General features: G+C 40.4%; 1 protein-coding gene across 1 annotated transcript in view; it reads right to left on the minus strand.

Annotated features, from left to right (window-relative positions):
* LOC124776995 (GTPase-activating protein) overlaps nucleotides 1–27,620 on the minus strand; it is a 128,114-nt gene that overhangs the window by 50,882 nt on the left and 49,612 nt on the right. The window contains exons 11-13 of the mRNA XM_047252243.1: nucleotides 25,211–25,317; nucleotides 19,430–19,591; nucleotides 5,848–5,921 (exon numbers count right to left, since the gene is read on the minus strand). Of these exons, the coding sequence (XP_047108199.1) occupies nucleotides 5,848–5,921; nucleotides 19,430–19,591; nucleotides 25,211–25,317 (343 nt within the window). The remainder of the gene's footprint in view (nucleotides 1–5,847; nucleotides 5,922–19,429; nucleotides 19,592–25,210; nucleotides 25,318–27,620) is intronic.

The following is a 27,620-nucleotide window of genomic DNA, read 5'->3' on the forward strand; positions in this document are numbered from 1 at the left end:
GCCTTGGTATAAATTTTAAGAAAAATTTGGTTCTAGTACATTAGGGTGTCTTTTTACAGAGACAGTTCTCATGAACTGTAGAACACAAGAGTTCAATATTCATAAATGTTGCATACTGTTATGATTTTGAAAGTAAGCAATCTCATAAAAGTCAGTGTTTGTACTGTTCTGCTAATACAGCAGCACTCAGTCTGAAGGCAGGCAAAGAAATTTTCATTGTCAATATTTCACAAAGAAGAATGGAAAACTGTGGTTTCGAGATTATGATCACCATACTTTGCATCAAAAGCTTTTGTTATATCCCAAACTTCTTTACAGTGTCTTGTACAGCTGAGGACATGCGACACTACTACTACTGTTGTTGCTGTTCTTGTTATTGTTATGGTTTGGATGAAATATTATACCAGGTGGCAGGTGGAGCTTATCCAAGAAGAGTAGGCTGCTGGCTGGTATCAGGTTTCACTCTTTCTATTCTCTATTATCATCACCACCATCAATACCCCAAAAACAACACTTAAACAGTACACTCACAACAAGCATCTGCAAATGCACTGGTGACAACAGTCACATTTTGTTAAGGACATATGCTGTCAAGCACAATCATAAAAAAAAAGCAATTCCAATTTCGTAACTGAAATTATCACTCTCATTCTACCAGATAGTAACGCCACATGACTAACCTCTTTTCTTGAAACTTATTACTATGTGTGTGTACTTACAGAACACAACCACATATATCCCAAAACTCTTCACCCACTAGAGACGCACAGGTTCTTACACATTAAACTGATTCATATTAAACCTTATTTATATCATTTGCACCCACATCCATTAGTCTTTCAGACACAAAAGTATTTACTGTGTCAATCACTAATTAAGATCTTTGTAACATGCAAAGCACAATTTCTTTACTGATCAACTGTAATTACAAGGCTGGATTTTAATACTGCCAAGAAAAATTTCCCATTACTTACATGAGAACAAAACGTTTAAACCACTTACCTCCTCCTATACATCCAAATAAAGGAGCAAAAAGAACACACAGACAGAAAATTAATACTTTTTATACTATTACAGGGATAACTGTTCATCAAACATCACTGAAGTGTATTTATTAGAAAGATATTTCCTATTCCCAGTAGGTTTAAAATCCTTGGCAAATTTTTCACGTTTGTCCAAAACTTACAACTCACTTGCAATGGGTCAGCTGACGTAACTATCAAGTGCTATTGTTGCCAAAAATCTACCATTATTTCATTATAAATGGAAGCTTTCAAATTGAAAATTGATATATACACAAATCAGAAAAATTGTTTTACCAGATATAAAGCACCCCAGTTTAAAAACACAGAAGCTGACACACAACAAGAAATAATATAAGAATTGTCATGCAATGCATTTAGCAACCAGTTGTTAAAATGATCAACAGAAAGTTTGATGCTCTGAAGCAAAATTATAGTCAAGTCATTTGACTAAAGGCTCTTCACACTCAAAAGACCTATCAGTGTTGTGCTGTTGAAGATAGTGGTTTTATTTGTAAAAAAATGAATCTGTTTGTGGATGTTTGCAATGATTAAATTTTCTAAGTAATATGGCCATGGTGTGGCAAGGAAGTAGAATCATTGGTATTCTGAGACTATACAGTGCTTAGGTCATCAGGAAGGACATGTTCCACAAACACATCACGTATTCAATGGGGAAGAAAAATAATAATTAGTATTGTGGGAAGGGCCAGTTTAAGTCTCAGGTAACACCAGCGGCCGCTTGGGGGTGCCAAGCAGAGAGGGGCCCCAGAGGCACCACAACTGCAAGGTTTCTATATAGAATGTATCACAACTAGCAGCAGCTGCTTCGGACGCTAAGCTGAGAGGGGCACTAGGAGAGCCCAAGTGGAAGGTTTGTCTGCAATGCGTATAACAATTAGTAGCAAAAACAGACAAGAGTGAAAGGGTAAGAGGGAAAGAAAGTTGTGTGTGCGGGGGTGGTGGTAGGGGGATGGGGGTTGGGGTGGGGTGGGGGATGGCGGTAAGGGGGGGGGGGGGGACATTAGGTACGTCTTTTGAATGGATAAATGTTCTTGGACTGGCCATGACTGTTAGGATACCTGTTTTAAGTTTGAAGGTGCACAAATTTACTTTCAAAAAACAACCTGCTTTGATGACTAGGAGTAGGTTGTTATTTATGTTCCTGCTTGGGATCAATATGGCATGGCAGTTTGTTCCATCAATACAGTTTTTTTACATTGTTAACATGACAACTGACATGACCTTCAGGATTACACATCACTGGCTTACAGTACCATAATTAATGAGCCTACTACATACTTTCTACATCGTGAGATGAAGTGGAAATGTTCCTACGGTGTCACAACGCGACCGTATTTTGAGCACAACACTGGGGATTCTGTTAACAGCTGCTGCTTTGGTTTTAGAAGATAAAATTGTCAATATTATGGTGTCAAACTATCAGAATAATATAGTGATTGCTGTAGGAGTTCATGGTATTGTTAGAGAAGAATTGTTAAATTAGAAATGAAGTTTAGCATAATGATAAACTAAGAATTTGTCCTCATGAGTATGGAGAACACACAAACAAATCATATTAATCACAATGTAATACTGAAATTTGTTGAGGAAAAGAATCCACCAAACTACAACATTTTTTTCTCTTTTTGCACAAAGGTTGTGGAAAGCTATCTTCATCCTCCAAAATCAGTCTGCACTTAAAGGCCAGGGGAAAAAAATGTTTGCAGCTATTTGGTGAACTCTCTCTCTCTCTCTCTCTCTCTCTCTCTGTAAAATGAACATCACAGTTATAGGCCAAACCATGGCATGGCAGGGAACTGCATCAAGGTAACATTTAACTGTTCTCTGTCTCAAAAATTGAAACTGCACAAAGCAAGCCTCTACATTTCAAAAAAATTATGTTAATATGATGATTTATTCTAAGTTAATCATAAAAATCAGACAAAACAAAATAAGAACTACAGTCACAATGCTAGGACAGAGTGACAGCACGGAAACTGGAAATAGCAAAGGTCACCAGTCTGTCTTGATGATGAACCATCCACCGCATCAGGGAAAGTCATTCAGTAATGGAAGTATGTGACAAAATGTTTTCAATTAACAAATGTACTGTTTTAAAAAATTTCAACAGGTATTAGAGAAGGGAGAGTATAAGGAGAAAATTTTCCACATGGCTGTATTTTTGGATAGCAAACACATTTTTTTAAATGAAACTGTATGTTTAACTTTTCAATGAGAATGTGCTTCAACCATGGGACGTGTTTCTGGAAGCTATGAAAAATATCCTTCCACAACTGTCATAACATCTTCAGTGGATTCTAAATTTTTTCAGCCACAAATTTCTTCATACAAGGTGATTCCATGACAATGTTACAAATTTTCAGATGTGGTGGAAAATTGTGAATGTATCAATTTGAGGTAAAGGACCCTGGTCCAGAAACTACTGATTCTAAAGTTATATGGGAAAAATTTTCTGATGCTTCTGACAGTGGAATACACTTATTAATACTGTTGTTGCTAAAACTGCAAGGTAGTGATTTTTGGAGGTGGTGTTATGGAGCAAAACAAGAAAAAAAAGTTCAGTAAATATATTCTCTAAAATGCATATCTTAAGAACTTTGAGCATTACTTACTCTTCACTATTGCGAAACACACCTCTTCTACTGACAAGAGCTCTTATGGTATGCATTTCATAGCCCATATTTAGTGGACTTTTTTCTTGTTTTGGTCTGTACTATCACCTCTGAAAGTTGTCTACCCTACAATCCTACTAACAACAATACCAGTACATGTATTCCATTGTCAGAGATATCTGAAATACTTTCACTTACAATTTTTTGTGTATGTTTCAAAAATTTGTACTGAAATTTCCTTTGTTTTCCCACTGACAGCATTTTAATGTGCATGTGTATTGGTCAGATGAAAAATAAAATTTTAATTTCTTTGCAAATTCAACTTACATCCCCGCTTTCCCCCTTGTGGCAGCCAACTGATTTTGCCAGGTTTCGTTTTACACTGGTAAAGTAATCAATTAGAAACATTTTGTGAAGCACCGGTCACAACTTTACGATAGGTGAAACTGACTTGGCGTTCTTTTGGTGCAGGGTCACTGTGTTCCAGTCTCTAGTGGCAGACCCATGTCTGATCTATCATCACATATTAATCCACAAAATCAGTTGTATTTTATTTAAATGGTCAAAATACTGCTGAAAAATTAGTTTTACTATCTATCAGAATTTAACAATACAGTACCCCTCAGTGTACCATAATTGTTCTTCTGATGTGCTAGCAGTATAACCTATTTTGTACACTCGTCACTGCCGACAGTCCAGTATCACACTGTACACATTCCTGTTTTCATTTCTGACTGCAGTTTTGCTATGTCCTTCACTTGGGTCACCTTTAGGTAAAACACGAGTATATTTAAATCCACCACCAATTACTTAATCATTGGAAATGAAAGAGAAAACTTCTTGTAAAACTCTGTGAACTTTGGATCAATTTTGTTTGGCTGTAAACCATACAACGAGCAGAATGTATGATGGCATACTATTCCAGTTTATACATTCAGCGGAGGGGCAGGAGAAGGAACACACATTGACAAAATGTTAATCTCTAACCTTCCTTCCTCCGTTTTGAACTGAACATCCAATCAGTTTGGAAAGCTGTATACACTAAGACATTTTGTGATCAAGTTAACACAAGAATTGTATCATCACACAACATGTATCAACATAGTCAGAACAAAATTTTACTGAAACCAATGATATGTACATCAGGCTAAGAACTTGTTACCTGGCCCTCTTCGATATGACCTTCAACTAAAACTGCACCATCACCTCTACCTCCCGTGTATCCAAGAAAATTCTGATGACGTGTGTAGGTATGAGGCCAGAGTTCAAACCTGCACAATAAGTTGACTGCTCAGAACATCATGTATCCATTGCTTGTACAATCATATTGTATATCAGATACTGGCATGATGCAGTACTGTTTTTGAAAAGGAGATTATACAGCACTTTGGATGTAATGCAGGCCAATATCCATTGAGCAGAAGACCTCGCCTACTAAAACCATTAAAGTTTGATATTTGACTGCATAGTGCACAAATAACACTCTCTGGATGTGCTAAATGTTAACTTCCAACACTGAAATAAATTGAATATTTATTGGGCTCCAAGCAACGGGTGATTCTATCGCTTCATTTCTCTATGTTGTTCACCACCACCACCACCACCACCACCACCACCTGCTGCAGCTTCTCCTCTGACACAAATTAATTTACATCAATACCTATACAATTAATTTCTATGCACTTTCTTCAGTGTGAGAGAGTAGGGGAGGAGAAGAAAACGGAATGAGATTTAAACTGTTGGCTCTACGCTACAATATTATTCTGTAAATTACAGAAACTTTCATCTTTCTGAAAAGAAAAATTATCTAAGGCTTTGTGGCTTTCCCCCAGTCACAGTGACAATTGAAAAACCATGTGTAAAGCATTCATTATGTGCTAAAAACTATGTCACAGCAAAACCATTCCACTGTATATTCAAATTGTCACTTTCCATCCTAAAATAAGATTTTTCGGTGTTTATTTTTTAAGTTAGTTAAAAAAATATCTTTCCTGAATGACTTTTCCTGATAGAATGCTAACTGTTTAATATAACTTACTTGAATGAATACCACAACTTCTATAACAAATTGAAATCATTCCTAATGAATGATAAACCAATAATAATGACACAATGGCTTGTTTATTTGATGTGTTTATTAGGAATGGACTCAATTTTCCTTTTTAATGAAACTAAGTTCTGTTACTCACCCTTCCTTGAGAACAACAGGAGAGTCTAAACTTCTATGACCTGGGTTGGACGAAGCTGAGATTATTTCCAAGAACTGTTAAGGAGAAAAAATAATAAATAAATAAATAAATAAAAAAGTTAGGCTTAAAAAAATGAAAAACATGCATTTCTGGAAAAATCTTAACTGATATTGTTATTATTTTCTTAGAATTACCTTCACTAAATAGTTGGGTTCACACACGGGCTGGCAAAGATAGAAATTAAGTACACTGAAGCAGTTGGATAATGTATGAGTTACAAATATCAATATATCTTTAACAGCTCACAAGCGGAAAACATATACCCTGATGAAAGGAGGAAGATAGTTGTAAGGGAGACAGCCGTTTCTAGTGTGGGTCATTGCAGGACAGTGGGTAGAGATGTAAGAGGAAGGTAATGTTATTTAACCCAGTTGTCAAGAAACATTGAAAACAATTACACAATGTCTATTAAGATCACAGGAGATAGGCAATTGGATTGAGGATTTCCCAACAATTAAATTATTTTATTTCCAATGTTGGGTTATCAGAAAATAAAATAAAAGAGGACATGCTTCGAGAAAATATTACAGTATTGTTGCTGTTCACAGCATATATTAGCAATACATTAAATAAAATTATCAGCTCTCTCAGATTGTTCACACATACGATTGTCCTCCATGACACCTGTTAAAAATATGGGAAAAATTGTTAATTATTAATGCCTCGGTGTTTTCATTTGCAGTCAACTCTAAAACAGATAAATATGATCTTGAATACCACCTTCTTGTACCATCTGTCTTCTGACTGATGCCAACCTCATCATCTCAAATTAGCACTTGGTACTGAGTCAATTAGGTTAGGAAATGAGACACTTAAAGTAGTAAAGGAGTTTTGCTATTTGGGGAGCAAAATAACTGATGATGGTCGAAGTAGAGAGGATATAAAATGTAGACTGGCAATGGCAAGGAAAGCGTTTCTGAAGAAGAAAAATTTGTTAACATCAAGTATAGATTTAAATGTCAGGAAGTCGTTTCTGAAAGTATTTGTATGGAGTGTAGCCATGTATGGAAGTGAAACACGGACGGTAAATAGTTTAGACAAGAAGAGAACAGAAGCTTTCGAAATGTGGTGATACAGAAAAATGCTGAAGATTAGATGGGTAGATCACATAACTAATGAGGAGGTATTGAATAGAATTGGGGAGAAGAGGAGCTTGTGGCACAACTTGACTAGAAGAAGGGATCGGTTGGTAGGACATGTTCTGAGACATCAAGGGATCACCAATTTAGTATTGGAGGGCAGCGTGGAGGGTAAAAATCGTAGAGGGAGACCAAGAGATGAATACACTAAGCAGATTCAGAAGGATGTAGGCTGCAGTAGGTACTGGGAGATGAAGAAGCTTGCACAGGATAGAGTAGCATAGAGAGCTGCATCAAACCAGTCTCAGGACTAAAGACCACAACAACAACACAACTCTTTATTTGATGGATATATTTTAATATCTGTCTTACTTTACAGTTTTTACCCTCAACAGCTCCCTATAGTATCATGGACTTTATTCACCAATGTCCTATCATCTTGTCCCTCCTTCTTGTCACTGTTTTCCATATGTTCCTTTCTTTGCCGATTCTGTGGAGAACCTCCTCATGCCTTATTTTATCAGTCCACGTAATTTTCAACATTCTTCTGTACAACCGTGTCTCAAATGCTTCGATTCTCTTCTTTTCTGGTTTCCCCACTGTCCATGATTCACTATCATGAAATACTGTGCTCCAAATGCACATTCTCAGAAATTTCTTCCTCAGATTAAGGCTGATGTCTGATACTAACAGACTTTTATTGGTCAGGAATGGACCTCTTTGCCTGTGCTAATATGCTTTTTTTGTTCTCCGTGCTTTGTCCATCATCGGTTATTTTGCCTCCAATGTAACATAATTCCTCAAACTTGTCTACTTCATGATCATCAATTTTAATGTTAAGCTTCTCGCTATTTTCATTTCTGTTACTTCTCTTTCTTCAGTTTACACTAAATCCATATTCTGTGCTCATTATAATGTTCATTGCATTCAACATATTCTGTAATTTTTATTTCTCCTTCACTGAGGATACCACTGTCATCAGCGAATCTTATCATTGATAACCTCACTCTTCACCCTTTCTTTTACTTCCATCATTGATTCTTTGATGTATAGACTGAACAGTAGGGGTGAAAGTCTTCATCTCTGTCTCTCACCTTTTTTAATCCAGCACTTTTTTCTTGGCCTTACATTATTATTGTTCCTTCTGAATGGTTGTGGGGAATGCTAACCAAAAACTGCGTTTTATTGGCAGGACACTTAGAAAATGTAACAGACCCACTAAGGAGACTGCCTACACTACGCTTGTGCGTCCTCTTTCAGAATACTGCTGAGCGGAATGGATTCCTTACCAGATAGGACTGATGGAGTACATCGAAAAAGTTCGAAGAAAGGCAGAACGTTTTGTATTATCACGCAAAATATGGGAGAGAGTGTCACAGAAATGATACAGGATTTGGGCTGGACATCATTAAAAGAAAGGCGTTTTTCGTTGCGACGGAATATTCTCACGAAATTTCAATCACCAACTTTCTCCTGCGAATGCGAAAACATTTTGCTGACACCGACCTACATAGGGAAGAATTATCACCACGATAAAATAAGAGAAACCAGAGCTCGTACGGAAAGATATAGGTGTTCATTCTTTCTGCACGCTATACGAGATTGGAATAATAGATAATAGTGAAGGTGGTTCGATGAACCCTCTGCCAGGCATTTAAATGTGATTTGCAGAGTATCCATGTATATGTAGATAGACATGTAGATGTAGATGGTTAGTAATGTACATGATTTCTGTTAAAACCGAATGTGGGAAAGAAAATGCTGTTACGTGAAAACACGCACTTGGTTTTAATAGAAAATGGCTTACAATAAGAATACTACTATGGAATCTGAATCATTTGAAACTTTGTAATCCTACCTATTTGCACATTAAAACTATGCTAAATACTATCACTGAACCCTGCTATATTCACAGATCCAGCAGCAGGAGAGGTGTCTCATAGCCCATATAGCAAAGATCAGTGACTTCAATTTCCAAGTTAGGTTTTGTTGGTAACACAGATAAAGATGAGCAAGTGAACTTGAATGTTTTCTTGTGCAGTCCCTTGGCATAACAATGGAATGCAGGATGAGCATGATTCATGATGACAGCAGTCTGACTGTGGTCAGATTACAGTGCCCAACATATGAGATACTTCATTCCCAAGGTGATGCAAGCATTGGGCTTTTATGCACCGCTGTGTCAAGTGTGTACTGTAAGTCTTTGTATTGGGGAAAACATCCTGGCAGGAGGAGGAGGAGATTAGTGTTTAATGTCCAGCCAACAACAAGGTCATTAAAGACAGATCACAAGCTTAAATCAGGGAAGGATGGAGAACGAAAGCAGCCGTGCCATTTTCGAAGGAAGCATCCCAGCATTTACCTTAATGATTTAGGGAAATCACAGTATCTTGGCTCAGAGAAGAGGGGCATGCCATTGAGAGAATGGGTGTGCCATAACACTGGTGCTTATGTTAGACAAGAAAAGAAGAAGATTCATTCTATATGTCAGCTTCAAACAGAACTGTTGTTAGAACTGTTAGATTGAGTTTATGTTAACATCAGATCATGTGTATGAACATTAATTGTAAATATGGTGTTCCTCTGTATCATCAATTGTAACTGAAGCCATACCGTAATATAACTGTTATCAGATGGTACATGATGCTTGATAAAATGTATCAAACACAAGACACTGTTATAAAATTTAAATCTAAGTATTATGTTTAGAACACTAGGACAATCTCACATGCGCAGTGACCTCCTGGCTGCTATGTGCCTTAAATTTAGCATGTTAAATGAACAGACTCATTTGAAAGATTTGCACATTCCGGGCACTTTGTTCACACACTGCATCACATTTCAGTTCTCTGTGGGAGTGTCTAAAATATTTCTTGTGCACTGAAACAAATCTTTTCTGCTGTGAACTTCATTAGGACATGCACACTCCATCACCATCAGTTCCAGGCTATTTTAGATGAAATTTATTCTAGATTCTGCGATTCGCCATATCACACAGCAGTCAACTGGCCCAGATGCGGTAAAGTCCTGTTTCGTTTTTACAAGCTCCCAAATGAAATAGATATTTTTCTCACTGAAGACAGAGCTGGTCACAGCCGTCTGATCCTACCTGGCTTTCAAAGTTGTAGTATTTGGTCGACATCACATCCCATACAAATGAACTGAACTTGAAACATTAGCAAAATTATAACCTTACCTGTGACATGGCGTATACGTAGGGAAAAGAAGAAACAAACTTTTCATGGATTTTCCAGTTAAAAATACACTTTTTCTTGATTGCAAATACACTCTTTCCCCAGGGGAAAATTCACTTTTTCTTGCGTAAAAGTAAATTTTTTTCTGTGGTAAGTAACAATATACTTTCCCTTAAAGCTGTAAAACTCATCAATCCTTTGAGCAGTGGATGTTTTATACACAGAGCACAGAGCTTCCTGGCACTTTAGGAAAAACAACCCAGTAAAAAACAATATGTTTTGTTCAAATGGCTCTGAGCACTATGGGACTTAACTGCTGAGGTCATCAGCCCCCTAGAACTTAGAACTACTTAAACCTAACTAACCTAAGGACATCACACACATCCATGCCTGAGGAAGGATTCTAACCTGCGACCGTAGTGGTCGCTCGGTTCCATACTGAAGCGCCTAGAACCGCTCGGCCACTCCGGCCGGCAACATGTTTTGTAAAGATTTTTGATGCGCAGCAACATTTACACTCCATATTTTTGTATTACAAAAGTATGAACGCCAATTCCACCAAATATAGCACTGAAATCTAGATTACAACGTGCTTTTGTCTGCAAATTGTTGTTCATGTTATGCAATCTCGCTAGCTAATGATAACAAATTCAGAGTATAGGCACAAGTGATCTAGTCAGCCAATAGCAGCATCATGGTTATGTGGTGCAGACACACAAATAAGAAAAGTTAATGATTGATTAATTGAGAGTGGTTATGGGACCAAACGGCACGGTCACCAGTCCCGCGATTCTGAAGTTAGTCACAGAAGAAAGAGGGTCTACTAAAAGTGGATGGATCCAGTCAGGGGAGTCAAATTATAAAATAACAAACATTAAAGACACACAGCAAAAGGCATAAAAGGTGAGACTAAATCCAAAAACTGGAAAAAGGTGTGGTCATGGGGTCACATACCGAGAAAACTGGAAAAGAGGTTCCAACTACAACCAACCTGTCCCTGCTCCAAGGCTAAAGTAGAACCTTAAACCACTTTCATGGAGGAAACTGAGGACCAGTTCAACCATCCGTGAGTCATCTGCTAATATTAAATTTACGGAGTTGGGAAGACAATACTTAGCACAAGGGACCAACAGGGACATTCCACCAATATGTGGGATACTGTCATCTGAAACAACCACACTGAAGGGGTGGATCATTACATAGGAGGAAACAATGGGTGAGCCTGGAATGACCAATGCGTAGACAGCATAAGACAGTAGACTCCTTCTGAGAGGAATGGAAGCAAGAGCGCCAAACTGCAGTAGACTCCTTGATTGTGCAGAGTTTATTACTACGAGCAGTAGTGCACCAGATGTCATCCCATTTTTGGGCAAAGAGAGATTTGACATAAATCCGCAGCTGGAATCACGACAGGAAATGGGGTAAGTATCTGCTTCTCTAGCCAAACGGTCAGCCAGTTCATTCCCTGGGATGCCCACATGACTTGGGGCCCAGAGAAAGACAACTGAACAGGTAGTACATCCAAGGGCAGATGGAAGGTCATGGATAGCAGAGACCAAAGGGTGATGAGAGTTGCATTGGTCGATAGCCTTCAGGCTGCTCATTGAGCCTGAACAAATTAAAACACTGTGGAGGGAGGCCTGAGAAACAAAAAGAAGGGATCTGTGAATGGCTAGAAGCTCTGCTGTGAACACACTACATGATCCCAGCAACAAATGGTGTTCTAAGCTAGTAGATGACGTGAAAGCATATTCCACCTTATCAATGGCCTTAGAACCATCAGTGTAAAATATGGTGACACCCTGGAACTCTGCGAGGATCGCACATACAAGATGCCGGAAAACCATAGGAGCAACAGAGATCTTAGGACCCTGGAATATATTGGTCCTAATTCGTTGTCTAGGCGACATCCAAGGGGGCTATGGGAGGAAAGACACGGGGTGCATTCCAGTGAGTGGAGATACCAACAGAGGGAAGTGAGGTGCATCTCAACCAGCAATCCCACCTGTGGGCGGGTGTTAGGAGGGACACATCCCTCTCTGACAAAGAGCACAGGGTACATGAGATGATCAGGGAAATGGCAAATGCGTAAGAAACCAGGAGTTGGCTCCGTCGTATATGTAGAGGGGGAATGCCTGCTTCTGTGAGGAGATGGGACTATTGCGAAAGGCACCAATAGCCAGACACACCACTCACTGGCGAACAGGGACAAGCAGTTTCAAAGTGGAAGAAGCTTCTGGGCCATAAAGCTGGCTACCATAATCTAGTCTGGACAAGACCAGAGCATGGTAATGGCGGAGAAGAGTGGAACGGTCTGCACCCCCCCCCCCCCCCCCCCTCCCCAACAAGATCTGTTGGCCAGGAGGTGGACAGCATTAAGCTTCCACATATATGTAGTCTTTAGGTGGCGAATGTGGGGCAGTCATGTCAGTTTGTTATCAAAAATAAGGCCCAAGAAACGGGACTGTGCTACAACATAGAGGAACTGGTCGCCAAAATAAAGTTCTGGATTGGCGTGTACTGTGGGTTGAGGACAAAAATGTATAACCCGCATTTTGAAGGGAGAAAACTTGAAGCCTTGGGAGGTTCCTTCTCTAAATCCTCGCACGAGCAAAAAAATGGCTGAGATCGAAATAAGTGTCCAAGGAATAGAAAAGCAACTGAAATCACTCAACAGAGGAAAGTCCACTGGATCTGACAGGATACCAATTCGATTCTACACAGAGTACGCAAAAGAACTTGCCCCCCGTTCTAACAGCTGTGTACCACAAGTCTCTAGAGGAACGGAAGGTTCTAAATGATTGGAAAAGAGCACTGGTAGTCCCAGTTTTCAAGAAGAGTCGTCGAGCAGATGCGCAAAACTATAGACCTATATCTCTGACATCGATATGTTGTAGAATTTTAGAACATGTTTTTGCTCGTGTATCATGTCGTTTCTGGAAACCCAGAAACTACTCTGTAGGAATCAACATGGATTCCGGAAACACGTGATCGTGTGAGACCCAACTCGCTTTATTTGTTCATGAGACCCAGAAAATATTAGATAAAGGCTCCCAGGTAGATGCCATTTTCCTTGACTTCCAGAAGGTGTTCAATACAGTTTCGTACTGTCGCCTGATAAAGTAAGAGGCTATGGAATATCAGACCAGCTGTGTGGCTGGATTGAAGAGTTTTTAGCAAACAGAACACAGCATGTTGTTCTCAATGGAGAGACGTCTACAGACGTTAAAGTAACCTCTGGCGTGCCACAGGGGAGTGTTAAGGGACCATTGCTTTTCACAATATACATAAATGACCTAGTAGATAGGGTCGAAAGTTCCATGCGGCTCTTTGTGGATGATCCTGTAGTATACAGAGAAGTTGCAGCATTAGAAAATTGCAGCATATTGCAGGAAGATCTGCAGTGGATAGGCACTTGGTGCAGGGAGTAGCCACTGTAATGTATTGCGAATACATAGAAAGAAGGATCCTTTATTGTACAATTATATGATAGTGAAACAAACAGTGGTAGCAGTTACTTCTGTAAAATATCTGGGTGTACGCGTACGGAACGATTTGAAGTGGAATGATCATATAAAATTAATTGTTGCTAAGGCGGGTGCCAGGTTGAGATTCATTGGGAGAGTCCTTAGAAAATGTAGTCCATCAACAAAGGAGGTGGCTTACAAAACATCCGTTCGGCCTATACTTCAGTATTGCTCATCAGTGTGGGATCCGTACCAGGTTGGGTTGACAGAGGAGATAGAGAAGATTCAAAGAAGAGCTGCGTGTTTCGTCACAGGGTTATTTGGTAAGCGTCATAGCGTTACAGAGATGTTTAGCAAACTCAAGTGGCAGACTCTGCAAGAGAGGCACTCTGCATCGCGGTGTAGTTTGCTGTCCAGGTTTCGAGAGCGTGGGTTTCTGGATGAGGTATCGAATATATGGCTTCCCCCTACTTATACCTCCCGAGGAGATCAAGAATGTAAAATTAGAGAGATTCGAGCGCGCACGGAGGGTTTCCGGCAGTCGTTCTTCCCGCGAACCATACGCGACTGGAACAGGAAAGGGAGGTAACGACAGTGGCACGTAAAGTGCCCTCCACCACACATCGTTGGGTGTCTTGCGGAGTATAAATGTAGATGTGGTCCACACAGCGGACCATGAGATGGCGCCTTGGAGCTGATACTCAGCAGACGCTACCGAGTGGGAGCTGCACCAGATGCAAAAATCGTCGACATACAATGCCGGGGTAACCAGAGGCCCAACAAAGGTCACAAGCAAATCGAAGGCAATGAGGAAGAGTGTGACACTTAGCACAGAACCCTGTGGGATACTGTTCTGAATCTGAGGGGTGCTGACCGAAGTGCCAACTTGAAACCGGAAGGGCCAGTGAGATAAAAACTCGTGGATAAAAATAGGAAGGGGACCACGGGAGCCCCAGTCATGGAGGGTAACTAAAATGTGATGGCACCAAGCCATGTCGCATGCCTTCAGCAGGTCAAAGAAGACTGCGCAAAGATGCCGGCAGTGAGTAACAGCCTGATGGCTGGCTGATTCCAATTGGAGTAAATGGTCAATCGGAGGATTGTCCTGTCCAGAAGCCACACTGATATGGGGACAAAGGCCCCGAGATTCGAGTACCCAACATAATCTGAATCTGAGCATTCTCTCGAGCAGCTTAAGAAGTACATTTGTCAGACTAGTTGGGCGGTAGCTGTCGAGATATGCTGGGTTCTTCCCAAGCTTAAAGATGGGTATAACAATACTGTCTCGCCATTGTGACGGAAAAGCACCTGTGAGCCAAATGTGGTTGATGACCCTGAGGACATGTTCCCTCTGGGGAATGTCCAAATGTTGGATCATATGGTTGTGGATGGAGTCCAGGCCTGGGGCCATGTCTCGCGAAGAGGTAAGAGCCTGCAAGAATTCCCATTTGGTGAAGGGTTTGTCATAGGGTTCAGCATGGTGTGGGATGGAACAGAGGGAGGTCTATTCAACTCTGCGTTTCTGCAAGAGAAAGGTAATAGGATAGAAAGTGGGTGCCGATGCCGTTGTAGAGCGTATTGTAAGGTGTTTTGTGAAGACCAATGAATCAGTGTACAGAGCACCTTGGAAGTGAAGACCATGGACAGCTGACCATCGCTGGTGGCCCAGAAGGCTATGGAGCTTAACCTAAACCTGTATGAAGAGGCATATGACCCCAGGGAGGAAATATAGCACTCCCAGCATTTCTTTTTACTCCGATTAATGAGGTAATGAGCCTTAGCACAGAGACACTTAAAAGCGAGGAGGTTGGTCTGTGAAGGGTGTCACTTAAATCGCTGCAGGGCCCGTCGGCAGTCCTGGTCAGCGAATGTATCATCCTTGGTCCACCATGGTACCGATTGACGATGAGGGGGACCTGTGGAGAGGGGAACAGCAGTGCCAGTAGCATGAAGAATAGTGGCACAGACACCTTGCATGACTACGTCAATGGAATTCGAGAAGGTGGTGCACAGCAGACGTATATGAAGGTCAACTGGCCCTGCGGAATGTCCAATGTGAGGGCCTGTCTGCCTGGCGGCAGCAGGCAGGTGATAGAATCACTGGAAAGTGTTCACTGTCACAAATGTCATCATGGGATGACCAATGTAGGGAAGCCCCGAGGGCAGGGGAGAAGATCATGAGATCGATAGCAGAGAAGGTGCCATGAGCTGCACTGAAGTGGGTAGGGGAATCATCACTGAGGGGAGACAAATCGAGGTCCGTGATAAGTTGGTCAATTAGGAGACCCTTACCCGTTGAAGTGACACTCCCCCACAGTGGATGGTGGACACTGAAGTCCCTAAGGAGACAGTGCAACATAAGAAAGTGGCCTACCTGGAGGGAGGTAGACATTCTAAATGGTGATTGCCAGAGTAGTCTACACTCAAACCGCTATTGCTTCAAAGTTGGTCACTAATGACATCAGAGCAAACCAACGTGCAAAACCCACCAGATGCTAACCCAGGGCCAGCACTGTCCCGACAGAATGCCCAATAACCATAAAACATTGGAGGGTGGTAATCACAGAAATGGGTTTCTTGAAGAATTGAAGAACAAGAGAGAACGCAGAATAGGAGGAGACTAGACGTTGCATTTCTGGTAGGTGCCAATAGTATCTGTTGCAACTGCGCTGGATGATCATGTGGCAAGAGTCCAGGTTAGCCAAAAGGAGGTCATGCCACTCGGTCAGTAGTCGTCACTGACAAGGATGGGGTGACATCCATAAATAAGATGACAGACTCAGGTTGCAAGGTGGGAGATGGCACCTCCGGGGGGCATGGCGGGGGAGGGGGGGGGGGGGCTTTGTTATGGTATTTATATTTCTTCTTCTCCTCTTTCAGAGGTGGAGGAGGGCTAGGGCACAGAGGGAGTACAGGCGTCTGCAAGATCTGGAACCGAAAGAGAGCGGGTGACCAGTCTGCCAGCCTGAAAGATGCTGGGGAGTGGAATCCTGGGAAGGAGTCCAATCACCGGCAGGTGCCAAAGAAGGGGGGAGCTGCAAGGGAGAGGGAGGGTTGAGGGGGACCAGGGCTGGGGTAAGGAAGAGGTAGGAGGAGGAAATGAAGCAACGGATGCAAAAGTTGAAGATCGTGACACTGTGTGGATTCTCTCATACTTTTGGCGAGCCACAGCATAAGACAGGTGATCCACGGACTTGGATCTTCTATTCTGTCTTGCAAGCCAGGCAATCCGGTGAGTGGGGGAGTGGTGGTCAGCACAATTAACCCACACAGGTGGCAGAACACAGGGGCTTCCCTCATGGAGTGTGTGTCCACAGTAACCACTGTACAGCGGGAGGACATATGCCCAAAACGCAAGCACTGAAAGCACCGTATAGGTTGAGGGACGTATGGCTTCACGTCACATCTCATATTTGTAGCACATAACCTCAACCTTCTCTGGGAGGGAAACCCCTCAAAAGCCAGAATGAAGGCGCCGGTATTGGTGCAGTTGTCTTTGCAACCCTTCTGCACACAATTAGCCCGGAGTACCTCATCTGTTTGCAGGATGAGGTCCCTATGAAAAATCACTCCCTGGACCAGAAATTGGTGAGGCATAATAGACTCTGGGACATGCCAAGACTATCGCAGGCACGAAGAGCTGTAGATTGGATGCCAGAAGCAGCTTTGAGGAACAGGGAGCCCGATTGCATCTTACTAAGAGACTCCACTTCACCAAACTTAATGGTTCAAATTAATATGCATACATGTAGCCACAAGACAAGCTAAGCTTTCACATATAAAATTGACTGTCAAAAAGATTTTGTTGTCTTTTTCCAAGGGTGTGATTAGACAGGATCCTAAGAGCACAGATTAAATTGCAGAACCTGAACATTTCTGATGAGCACAATTATAAATTTCACTGGTGTGCACCGAACCTTCTGTAGGTTACCTGGCAGAATACATGTTCCATCAAGCACTTACTTTTCCAAGGAAAGCTAATTATGTGTGAAACTGCTGGAGAACTCACTGATCTTTTTTTTTTGAAGAATAATTATGCTTTTTGCAATTGTTATTACATTTGTAATGTATGACAGAACTAAAATAAGTAAGACAAACTAACCATGAAACTTGGTCTTTTTTAGTGTGTGTTATCCTCTAAGTTGTACCAAACACAAATGTCCAAGTAAAATTTTAAGTAATGGCATAAATGACTGGTATTTTGGGCCCGAAATTTTTTGCAAGTGTCTGGTCCTCAATGTTAAGTAAGTCTAACACTCCTTAATCTACGAAATTCATGGAACATTCTCATACATAACGAAATTCATCTTGTGTAAAAGGAAATTTACTTTGAAAGTAACCCTTCTCAAACCACCATTCACAATATTTTCCTATGACCTGTTGGAAATGTAAGCAGTTCTGACATCACACTCATTGAAATGAGGCCCACGAGAAAGACACATCGAAAGCAGTTTGCTGTTACAAAGTATTCCATAATCTTTGACACATTTTGCTGTCAGCAGACACTTGTGTGTGTACTGTGTTTTGCTGTAAATAGTGCATTTTCTTTGCAACAAAAGTTTTATTTCGGTGTAAGTCTTTGTTTGTTTATGTTTCATTGCTGCAGTGTTATTCTGCAGCAGTGCGTTAAAGTATCAGTTTTTACTAGTAAAAACTACAAAAAGTTAACTGAAAACTAAAACAATGAAAAATTCCTAGAGTCCCAAGAAATTACAGTGTTTTCCCTGGATGAAAAAATCCTGGGTTTTTCCTGGCTTTCCCAGGTTGTACACAACCTGCATAATCTTTACAGAACCATCAAAAGATATCAGACAAATCTGTGATTATATGAAGCACAACTGGGAAAAGTTTTCTCATTTTCATTATTTTAAAGAGTTTTGTGCTATAATCCCCAAAGAAGTCAACCTCGATTTTCTGAAAAAATTAATATTGACTTGAAGATTGATTTTTTTGGAGAGACTGCCAGCTCTTAACAGAACTGAGTGTGACATCATTCTATCCTAGTATCCATTCAATTGTAGCTGACTGATATGCAAATCAGTGACTTGCTGAAGGGGAAGGACAGAGAAGAGAAACTCATTGAATTTTACCACTGCTTGCCTGATGCTGTTTTCAAAACTGAAGAAATCTGCTGCCTTATGGCATCAGTGTTTGGATCAACGTATGTGTGCAAACATTTCCATAAATCAGCACATCAAATGAGATGAATGATGAACATTTGAAAGCAGTGTTTGGATTGGATGCAGCAATACCAATCCAAACACTGGCGATATCTTGAAAGTCAAATAACTGTGTCACAAATCTCTGTTTTCTTTCTGCTTAGTTTGTGAGATTCACTTATGTGTACACTAGGTTTAAAATATTTTTGCTGCTGTCATCTTCTTTGATAGCTTTTTAGTAAATAAATATGGAGGCTGCATGCCATTCACTAGTACAGATGGAATGCAGATCTTAGTTTTTCATCTTTTTTTTCCAGACATGTCATTCTGTCTTGCAACTATTGTACAGAATGGTGATGTGGCCTGCACTCGTCATTTTGTCAGTTATTCAGCCCACTGTGAAAAAAGTTTGGTGACCTCTGATCTCGGTTCAGTGATGCGAATCACTAGACCATGGGTTGTGGACAACTGAGCAGAATTACATCACAACATCAGGTGAGAACACTTTTCCTTGCCCTCACAAGCCCAGATACATACAATGCAATGACAAAATAAGAAATACAAAACGTACTTCTCAAATGAGCAATCTCTCAGGACATTTTATTTTTAATATCTTTAAGTACCTGTCTCACAGCTTCAATATGTTTTTCTGTGTAAAACTCTCGGTGGACTGCAACCATATATTCTTCTTTGAATGTTTGCTGGGAAGACCGTGAACTTACAAGGTTTCCTAGGCTTTGTATTGTTTTGGAAATAAGAGTTAAAGTTCTATTTGTCTGAGAGTCCTGTAAAGAATTTGAACAAAATCAATAATTAAGCCAACTATTGCTTAACACATTAACATTTCTAAGAGAAATTGTTAAATAAGCAACTTTTCAACTTATATTCAAGAATCTTGACAAATCTGTAATAAGCAGGGACAGGAAAATTTTGTGAAAATGATAATCTGAAATACAATGCAAAATTAGTGGATTTTAGCAAAATAAGGTGAAATTGGCAGTTTTTATGAGATACTGCAAAATTTGTAATTTTTCTGTATAAAAATGTTATAAATCCGAGGATGGAAGTTTACTATCACTGGTATTTGTAACTGATAATTATCAAAGGTTAAACTCCAACTTGACTTCTAATCTTCTGAAGTCTGTGTTTATGTATAACATTAAACTTGCAGTTTGTCCTGTATAATGATCTTCGATGTGATGATGAAAATATCATCAAAATTAGCAAAAATAACAGTACTGAGTGAGACCTGAGTTTCTCCTGGTGTATACAACTTTCAGTGACCGCCGATATTTCGGCCATTTTCAAGGCAAACTGCAACGGACAGGCAAAGTACATGCAAATTTAAAACCTCAGTTCTCGGACTGATGCAGGAAAGATAACACACACTGAACAATAGTGCCATCAAAGATGACCAAAGTCAGAGCTATGGGTAGTGAGACTACGAACTCGCAGGTGAGGTAGCATTGACTCTGTCCCCTGTGTTTTGACAAGGGAGAGAGCCGGATTCCCAACAGAGTTTAAACAAAAACCTCCATCCCTGTTAACGAGGTTGCTTGCAAATTTAATCTCAGCTGCCTCCTTATTAACACTGTCCCAATAGCTGGACGTGAATGCCAATATCTCGGTGTTGTTATATAACATGGGATGACCAGTATCCAAGCAGTGTTTCGCAATAGCAGATTGCTGTAATCGTGTGTGTTGTTTATGCTCAGTACATCGGTCCTCCATGGTCCTGATAGTTTCACCAATATAAACCATGCCGCAGCTACAAGGAATGTGATATACACCCGCCTTACGCAGACCAAGATCATCCACTAACAGAACTCAAAAGCGCTCTAATTTTAGGTGGAGGTCGGAAAACACATTTCACATTGTATTTCCGTAAAATACAACCAATCTTGTTGAAACTGTTTCCTATGTAACGCTAAAAGGCAGTAGACTTAGGTGTCGACTCAGAATTACCATCAATCACCCAATGTACAGTTGGTCGATAGTGCAATGTACGTTCAATCTGTCTATCACTATAACCATTTTGACCAAATGTAACTTCAAGATGGGACAGCTCAGCTGGCAAAGTCTCAGCGTCAGAAACGCGTGCCCTGTGTACCAATGTATGAAGTACCCCTTCACGCTGATCTGGATGGTGACAACTATTAGCCTGTAAGTAGAAGTTGGTGTCAGTATGTTTCCTGTAGACTGCATGTCCCAATGGTCCATCATCCTTCCTCCTAACCAACACGTCTAGAAATGGAAGGCAACCATCCCCTTCCACCTCCATTGTAAAATGAATGTTCGGGTGGATTGAGTTCAGATGTTCTAGAAAGGCATTCAGATTCTCCCTACCATGAGGCCAAACAACAGAGTTATCATCAACATACCTAAAGAAACACCTGGGGAGGAAATGTATCGGTGTTTACGTAAGTTGGATAAACTTCGTAGCTATCGAATTAGACTGCAATGTGCTTTGTCGTTTTTATTGAGGTGTTGAGATGAAAATCATGTCCCAACATTTGCCAAGGTTGTGCACCACGTTAATTCTCCTGCCACCAATCACATCAAGCAATGTGCTTGCTTGGCTCTTGTTTGTGAAAGGATTCGTTTTACTCATCGACGTTTGGATTCTGTTTCCAAAGAATTGTATAGTTTTCGTTTAATGGTTGCATCGGAATTGTCTGACTTCACTTGGGATTCGTTGGACGGTGCCTCATGGACTCAAGCTGACTGGGAATACAATTCCGTTACTGGCTGGCATTTGGCAAAGTTTGAACGTAGTTGATTTTATTAGTTCAATTGAACAGGCAGTTTGCAAACTACCTCCTGATGCTGCAGAGGTGGTTAGGAGGATGGTATGCCGTGTGTTGACTAGGGCTCGTCCACCCAAGAGTAATGTAACAGCAGCAGAGAAGGCTGCTTTATGCTCTCTCACAGTTGATCCTAATATTGTTATTTTACCTGCAGACAAGGGCAATGCCACCATTGTTTTAAATAAACAGGATTATGTACAAAAGATGCAAAGTTTACTATCTGATTCAGCTTATCGCAGAATCGATGCTGACTCCACAAAAAGTGTTGAGAGAAAGACCAACAGCCTCCTGAAGAAAATGGTTTGTCGCAGGACACTATCCTATCAAGAGTCTTAACACCTACAGTGCTGTTCCCCCTAGGTTATATGGCCTTCCGAAAGTTCACAAGGAAGGGGTTCTTTTCCATCCTATAGTGAGTAACATCGGTCCTCTGACATATCGTGTAGCCAAGCATATTCCTTCTCTGTTGAGTTCACTAGTATATCGGTGTGAACATCATATCAGGAACTCACCTGATTTTTTACGTCGTTTTGAGGGACTGTGGTTGAATGACTCTGATATTTTAGTGAGTTTCGATGTGGTTTCTCTCTTCACTCGTGTTCCTCTGATTCCTTGCGGTTAATTGAGGCTAGGTTTGGAGCTGAATTAACTAATCTCTTTTGGCATGTGTTGACATCCACTTTCTTTTCATTCAATGTCCAGTATTACGAGCAGACAGATGGAGTTGAGATGGGTAGTCCATTGTCTCCTGTGATTGCAAATTTGTTTATGGAAGACTTCGAGGAACGTGCATTGAAGTTGGTGCCTTTGAAACCCGCCTGTTTCTTTAGATATGTTGATGATACCTTTGTTGTTTGGCCTCATGGTAGGGAGAATTTGAATGCGTTTCTAGAACATCTGAAATCGATCCACCCGAACATTCGTTTTACGATGGAGGTGGAAGAGGATGGTTGCCTTCCCTTTCTTGAAGTGTTGGTTAGGAGGAAGGATGATGGATCACTAGGACATGCAGTCTACAGGAAACTTACTCACACCGACTTCTACTTACAGGCTAATAGTTGTCACCATCAGGCTCAGCACGAAAGGGTACTTCGTACCCTAGTGCACAGGGCACGTCGTTTCTGACACTGAGACTTTGCCAGCTGAGCTGAGCTGTCCGATCTTGAAGTCACACTTCATCAAAATGGTTATAGAGATAGACAGATTGAACGTGTGTTGCACTATCGACCAACTGTACATTGGGTGATTGATGATAATTCTGAGTCGACACCTAAGTCTACTGCCTTTCTGCCTTACGAAGGAAACACTTCCAACATGATTGGTTGTATTTTATGGAAATACAATGTGAAATGTGTTTTCCGACCTCCATCTAAAATTGGAGCGCTTTTGAGTTCTGTTAAGGATGATCTTAGTCTGCACAAGGCGGGTGTATATCGCATTCCTTGAAGCTGCGGCATGTCTTATATTGGTGAAACTATCAGGACCATGGAGGACCGATGTACTGAGCATAAACGGCACACACAATTACAGCAGCCACGCAGATCTGCCATTGCTGAACATTGCTTGGCTACTGGTCATCCCATGTTACATAATAACACCCGAGATATTGGCATGCACGTCCAGCTATTGGGACAGTGTTATTAAGGAGGTAGTTGGGATTAAATTAGCGAGCAATCTCGTTAACAGGGATGGAGGTTTTTGTTTAAACTCTGTTGGGAATCCGGCTCTCTCCCTTGTCAAAACACAGGGGGACAGAGTCAATGCTACCTCACCTGCAAGTTCGTAGTCTCACTATCCATAGCTCTGACTTTAGTCATCTTTGGTGGCACAAGTGTTCAGTGTGTGTTATCTTTCCTGCATCAGTCCAAGAACCGAGGTTTTAAATTTGCATGTACTTTGCCTGTCTGTTGCAGTTTGCCTTGAAAATGGCGGGGCGTTCTCTCACCGAAATATCGGCGGTCGCTGAAAGTATTACCTGGCTGAATTCCCAGAAGGTTTTCGATAACAGTACTGAGTTTGACAAAAACACTAAATCTGACAAAAAACACCAAATTTGGCAAAGTAAACAACACAGAATTTGACAAACTAAGTCACACTAAAATTGTCAAAATAAACAATACCAAATTTGGCCAAAAATAATGGCGAATGTGGCAAAAAGTAACAGTGAATGTGGCAGCAAATAACTCCACATTTGCACATAAAATAAAACTATTTCTCCTGTCCTTAGTAATAAGGGCTATAAGATGCAGATACAGTGTTTTTTGACAGGAATGTGTCACTAAAACTAGTTTGTATCATTTTATTTTGTTTTGATATGATGATTTAGTGAAATGCCTGTTCCTTAAGATGAAAGCAATGTTTTGCTTTACAAGTGGTGGACAAATTTTTCTGTAACACATTTATGTTTAAAACTCTTGATCAACTTATATGTAAAATATCAATCAGATGACAGTAAGCTTTAAAATGTGTTAATCAGACAAACAAGCAACGACAAATAGCAAATTGAGAGGCAAATCAATAGCAAAGGTCTGTAAATATTTGGAGATATGAGAACAGCCTTATACGTACAAGTGCTAACCGAATGGGAGGCTGAATAGAAATACTGAACAAGTTTGTGAAGAATGCGCATATAGAAAGAAAATTATTATTTGGAAAAAAAGGTAAGGAAGGGCACTCCATACAAGAACAGTTACTTTTGTCCAGACTTTGTCAATGGTTTTTCACCTTACTAAAAGAGTTGGTATAGTCAACAACAGAGGCAATGAATGTTCCTTCTTTGCCAATTTAGAGGCAAGTAGCAAGAAGAAGAGAAAATGTACTATTGAGGTTATGAGGTGAAGTAGTAACTTCCATCTAAACTCAAGTATTACTGCCAAGAAGAGAAATAAATTTTTTTATGCTTACTATCCAATTAATATTTGTATCCTTCATATACCTGACACTAAAATAATTTGCTCCACACAAGGCACTTGGGACCTACAGAAGGCCAAGAATTACTTCACAAATCATTTTTAAATGAAGTAACAGACATATAACACAACTAACACTAAATAATGAAACTCTACGATTGATGTCTTATTTCACACTGCAACACAGTACTATATTATCACAAAAGTTGGCAGCAAATTTTCCAAAGTATTTGATTCCAGGTAAGTGAGAACTAGGGTCAGACAGGTAAATAAAAATAAAATGTGTGTAGCTAGTGCAATATTTCGTTGATTCAGAAATGCAGGGAGAGGAAGAACTCACTCCTCAGGACATGTGTGATTCAAGATGCACCATCTGTAGCTGACACAAAAAACATTAGAATAATTCAGTTGTCCATACAGTAGCAATCTAAAGAAGGGAAGCTTTACAAATATCTTCACTAGCAAAAAGTTTTGACTAATTAGCAGCTCCAGCTGTCCAATGTAAAAGATAAGGAGTAAGCTGGACAAGAAACAAACAGTGTTTAGTCTCGGTGCTGTTTCCGCAGAAAATATTATACGATGTATCAAAATCTCTTAAACAATGATAATCTATATGAATTAAACAGTCACTACAGAGATACTTAGGAGACAATTAATGTTATATATGTTTAAGAATGTATCAACTTACTATTTGTTCTGTTGTTAAATCGAACAGCTTCGGTCCTAAAATGGCAGGGGCAAAAAACCTGAGGAAGATGAAACCAGATATAACTGAATACTTGACTTCCTTATTATCTGAAATGAAGGAAAACAACTGAATGTAGTTCTTAATACTACGTGTCAATCACAAGCAAATATAAATCAGTGACCCAAGAAAATCAAATTTAGCAACGAAACACTAGTGCTAAGTGTTGTAATATTTCAAGAAAGGCAAAGTGATGTAGAAATGTGGTATCAAGACATTTAATGCTACTCCTATCAATGGCCACATAATTTCCTCATCAGCAGCACTTTCCCCAACTTCTAATTGTCACATCTGATGAGCTATGCCTAATGTCCTGTTACTTTCTCCCTTTGACAAATCTCAAGTATTATTTCAGAATTTAAAAACTATAAACAGCATAAATCCTTGAGTTAATAATGACATTTAAAAAAATGTACACCCCCCCCCCCCCCACCCTCTGATACTGACACACACACACACACACACACACACACACACACACACACACACACACACACAGAGAGAGAGAGAGAGAGAGAGAGAGAGAGAGAGAGAGAGATATTTGGCTATCTTTTTTTGTTTTTAACCATCTATTGCCTGGTGTTGCCAAGTAGCAACAAACGGTAAATTTATGTCTAATGTTTGTTGCTGTCTAACAACACACACACACACACACACACACACAGTCAGGGTGTATCAAGGTGGACTGTGTTGGCAGACACAGTTCAAAATCAAAAATCTTTGCTAAAGGTTGAGAGAACATAAATATATGTGAAAGTAGCTGAAAGAGAGAATTATTTCTGCCAGATAGATTTTTAAGGTACATAAAATAATACTTAATGATAACACTTATTGTGTTTCCATATGTCTGTAATTGAACAATTAATAATTAATCAATACTTTCGATTTGTTGCCATATGGCAACAAATCTAAAATATTGAATAAATCCAAATGAAATACAAATTTCTTTTTACAACTGTTACTAGTATTTTGTCTGTCAGATCCTATGCCCAGATACTTACTTCAATGCAACTGATTTCCTAAAGAAAAGTCACGCAATAGAAGGTTAACATAAACAATGAGAAAAATGTGATCACAATTTGATGCAACCTACTATACCATATTGTAGTTTATTATGAAAACAACCACTCTAGTTGGCGCAAAGGTAGTGCGTACACATAACAGCAAAACCAGGGATGGTAGAGTGTTTATAGTTTCACATCCTATCGACAGCACAGTCATTAGAGATGGAGCACAACAATACGAAAGGAAACTGGCAGTACCCTTCTGAAAGGAAGGATCCCACCATTTGCCTTGAGTGATTTAGGAAATCACAGAAAACTTAAATCTGCATGGTTGGACAGAAATTTCAATAGCCATTCTCTCAAACGCGAGTCCAGCGTGCTAATCACAGCATCACCTCACTCAGTAACAAATCTAGTACCATCTGAAGACAATGGCTGGGTCAGTCATCTAAATATTGAACATAAAACGGAAAAAACAACTCTGTAGAACACCCTTAAGAACTGTGACGAGCAGTAACTCTCCAAATATGCCAAGGCTACCACTGAGGCCTTCACGTATGAAAATTACTCACCCAACCTTATACGGAAACAGATCTATGCCTTATATCTCCAGTCACCTACCACTTCCCAATACCTACCAAACGGCCACAAAGGAGTGCTTCGTTCGTGACTCAGAACCACCCTGGATTGCAGCAAATGAATCACATTCTCCAACAGGATTTCGACTACTTCTCATCATGCCCTGAAATGAGGAATATCCTACGCACTATCCCTTGCACCACTCCCACAGAGGTATTCCACTGCCCACTGAACTTGCGCAATATCCTCCTCCATCCCTACTCCACTTGTCTCCAATGCCTGGCTTCATGGCTCATATAACTGCAAAAAACCAAGATGCAAGACCTGTCCCATAAATCCTCCCACCTCCATCTACTCCAGTCCAATGAAGCCATATCCTATCTCATCAAAGGCAGGGCAACCAAAGCAGTCATCTGATGTACAAACTAAGCTGCAACCACTGTGCTGCTTTCTACGTGGGCACGACACCTAGCAAGCTGCATTTCCACATGAATGGCCACTGACAAACTGTGGCCAGAAGACAGCTGGACCACCCAGCTGCTGATCATGCTACCCTACACTATGTGCTTCATTTCAACAACTGCTTCACAGTCTGTGCCATCTGGATCCTTTCTGAAACATGCAAGTGGGAACTCTCCCTGCAATATATCCTGCATTGCTGTACCCCCCACCCCCGTACTCAACCTTCACTAGTCCCTCCTGTTCTGCCCTAACCTGTCCTCTTCCCTACTCCCACTACAGCACAACAGCGCATTCCATTCCACCAACGC

This window comes from Schistocerca piceifrons, chromosome 2 (assembly GCF_021461385.2).
Source record: "Schistocerca piceifrons isolate TAMUIC-IGC-003096 chromosome 2, iqSchPice1.1, whole genome shotgun sequence".
NCBI classification, from domain to species: Eukaryota; Metazoa; Arthropoda; class Insecta; order Orthoptera; family Acrididae; genus Schistocerca; species Schistocerca piceifrons.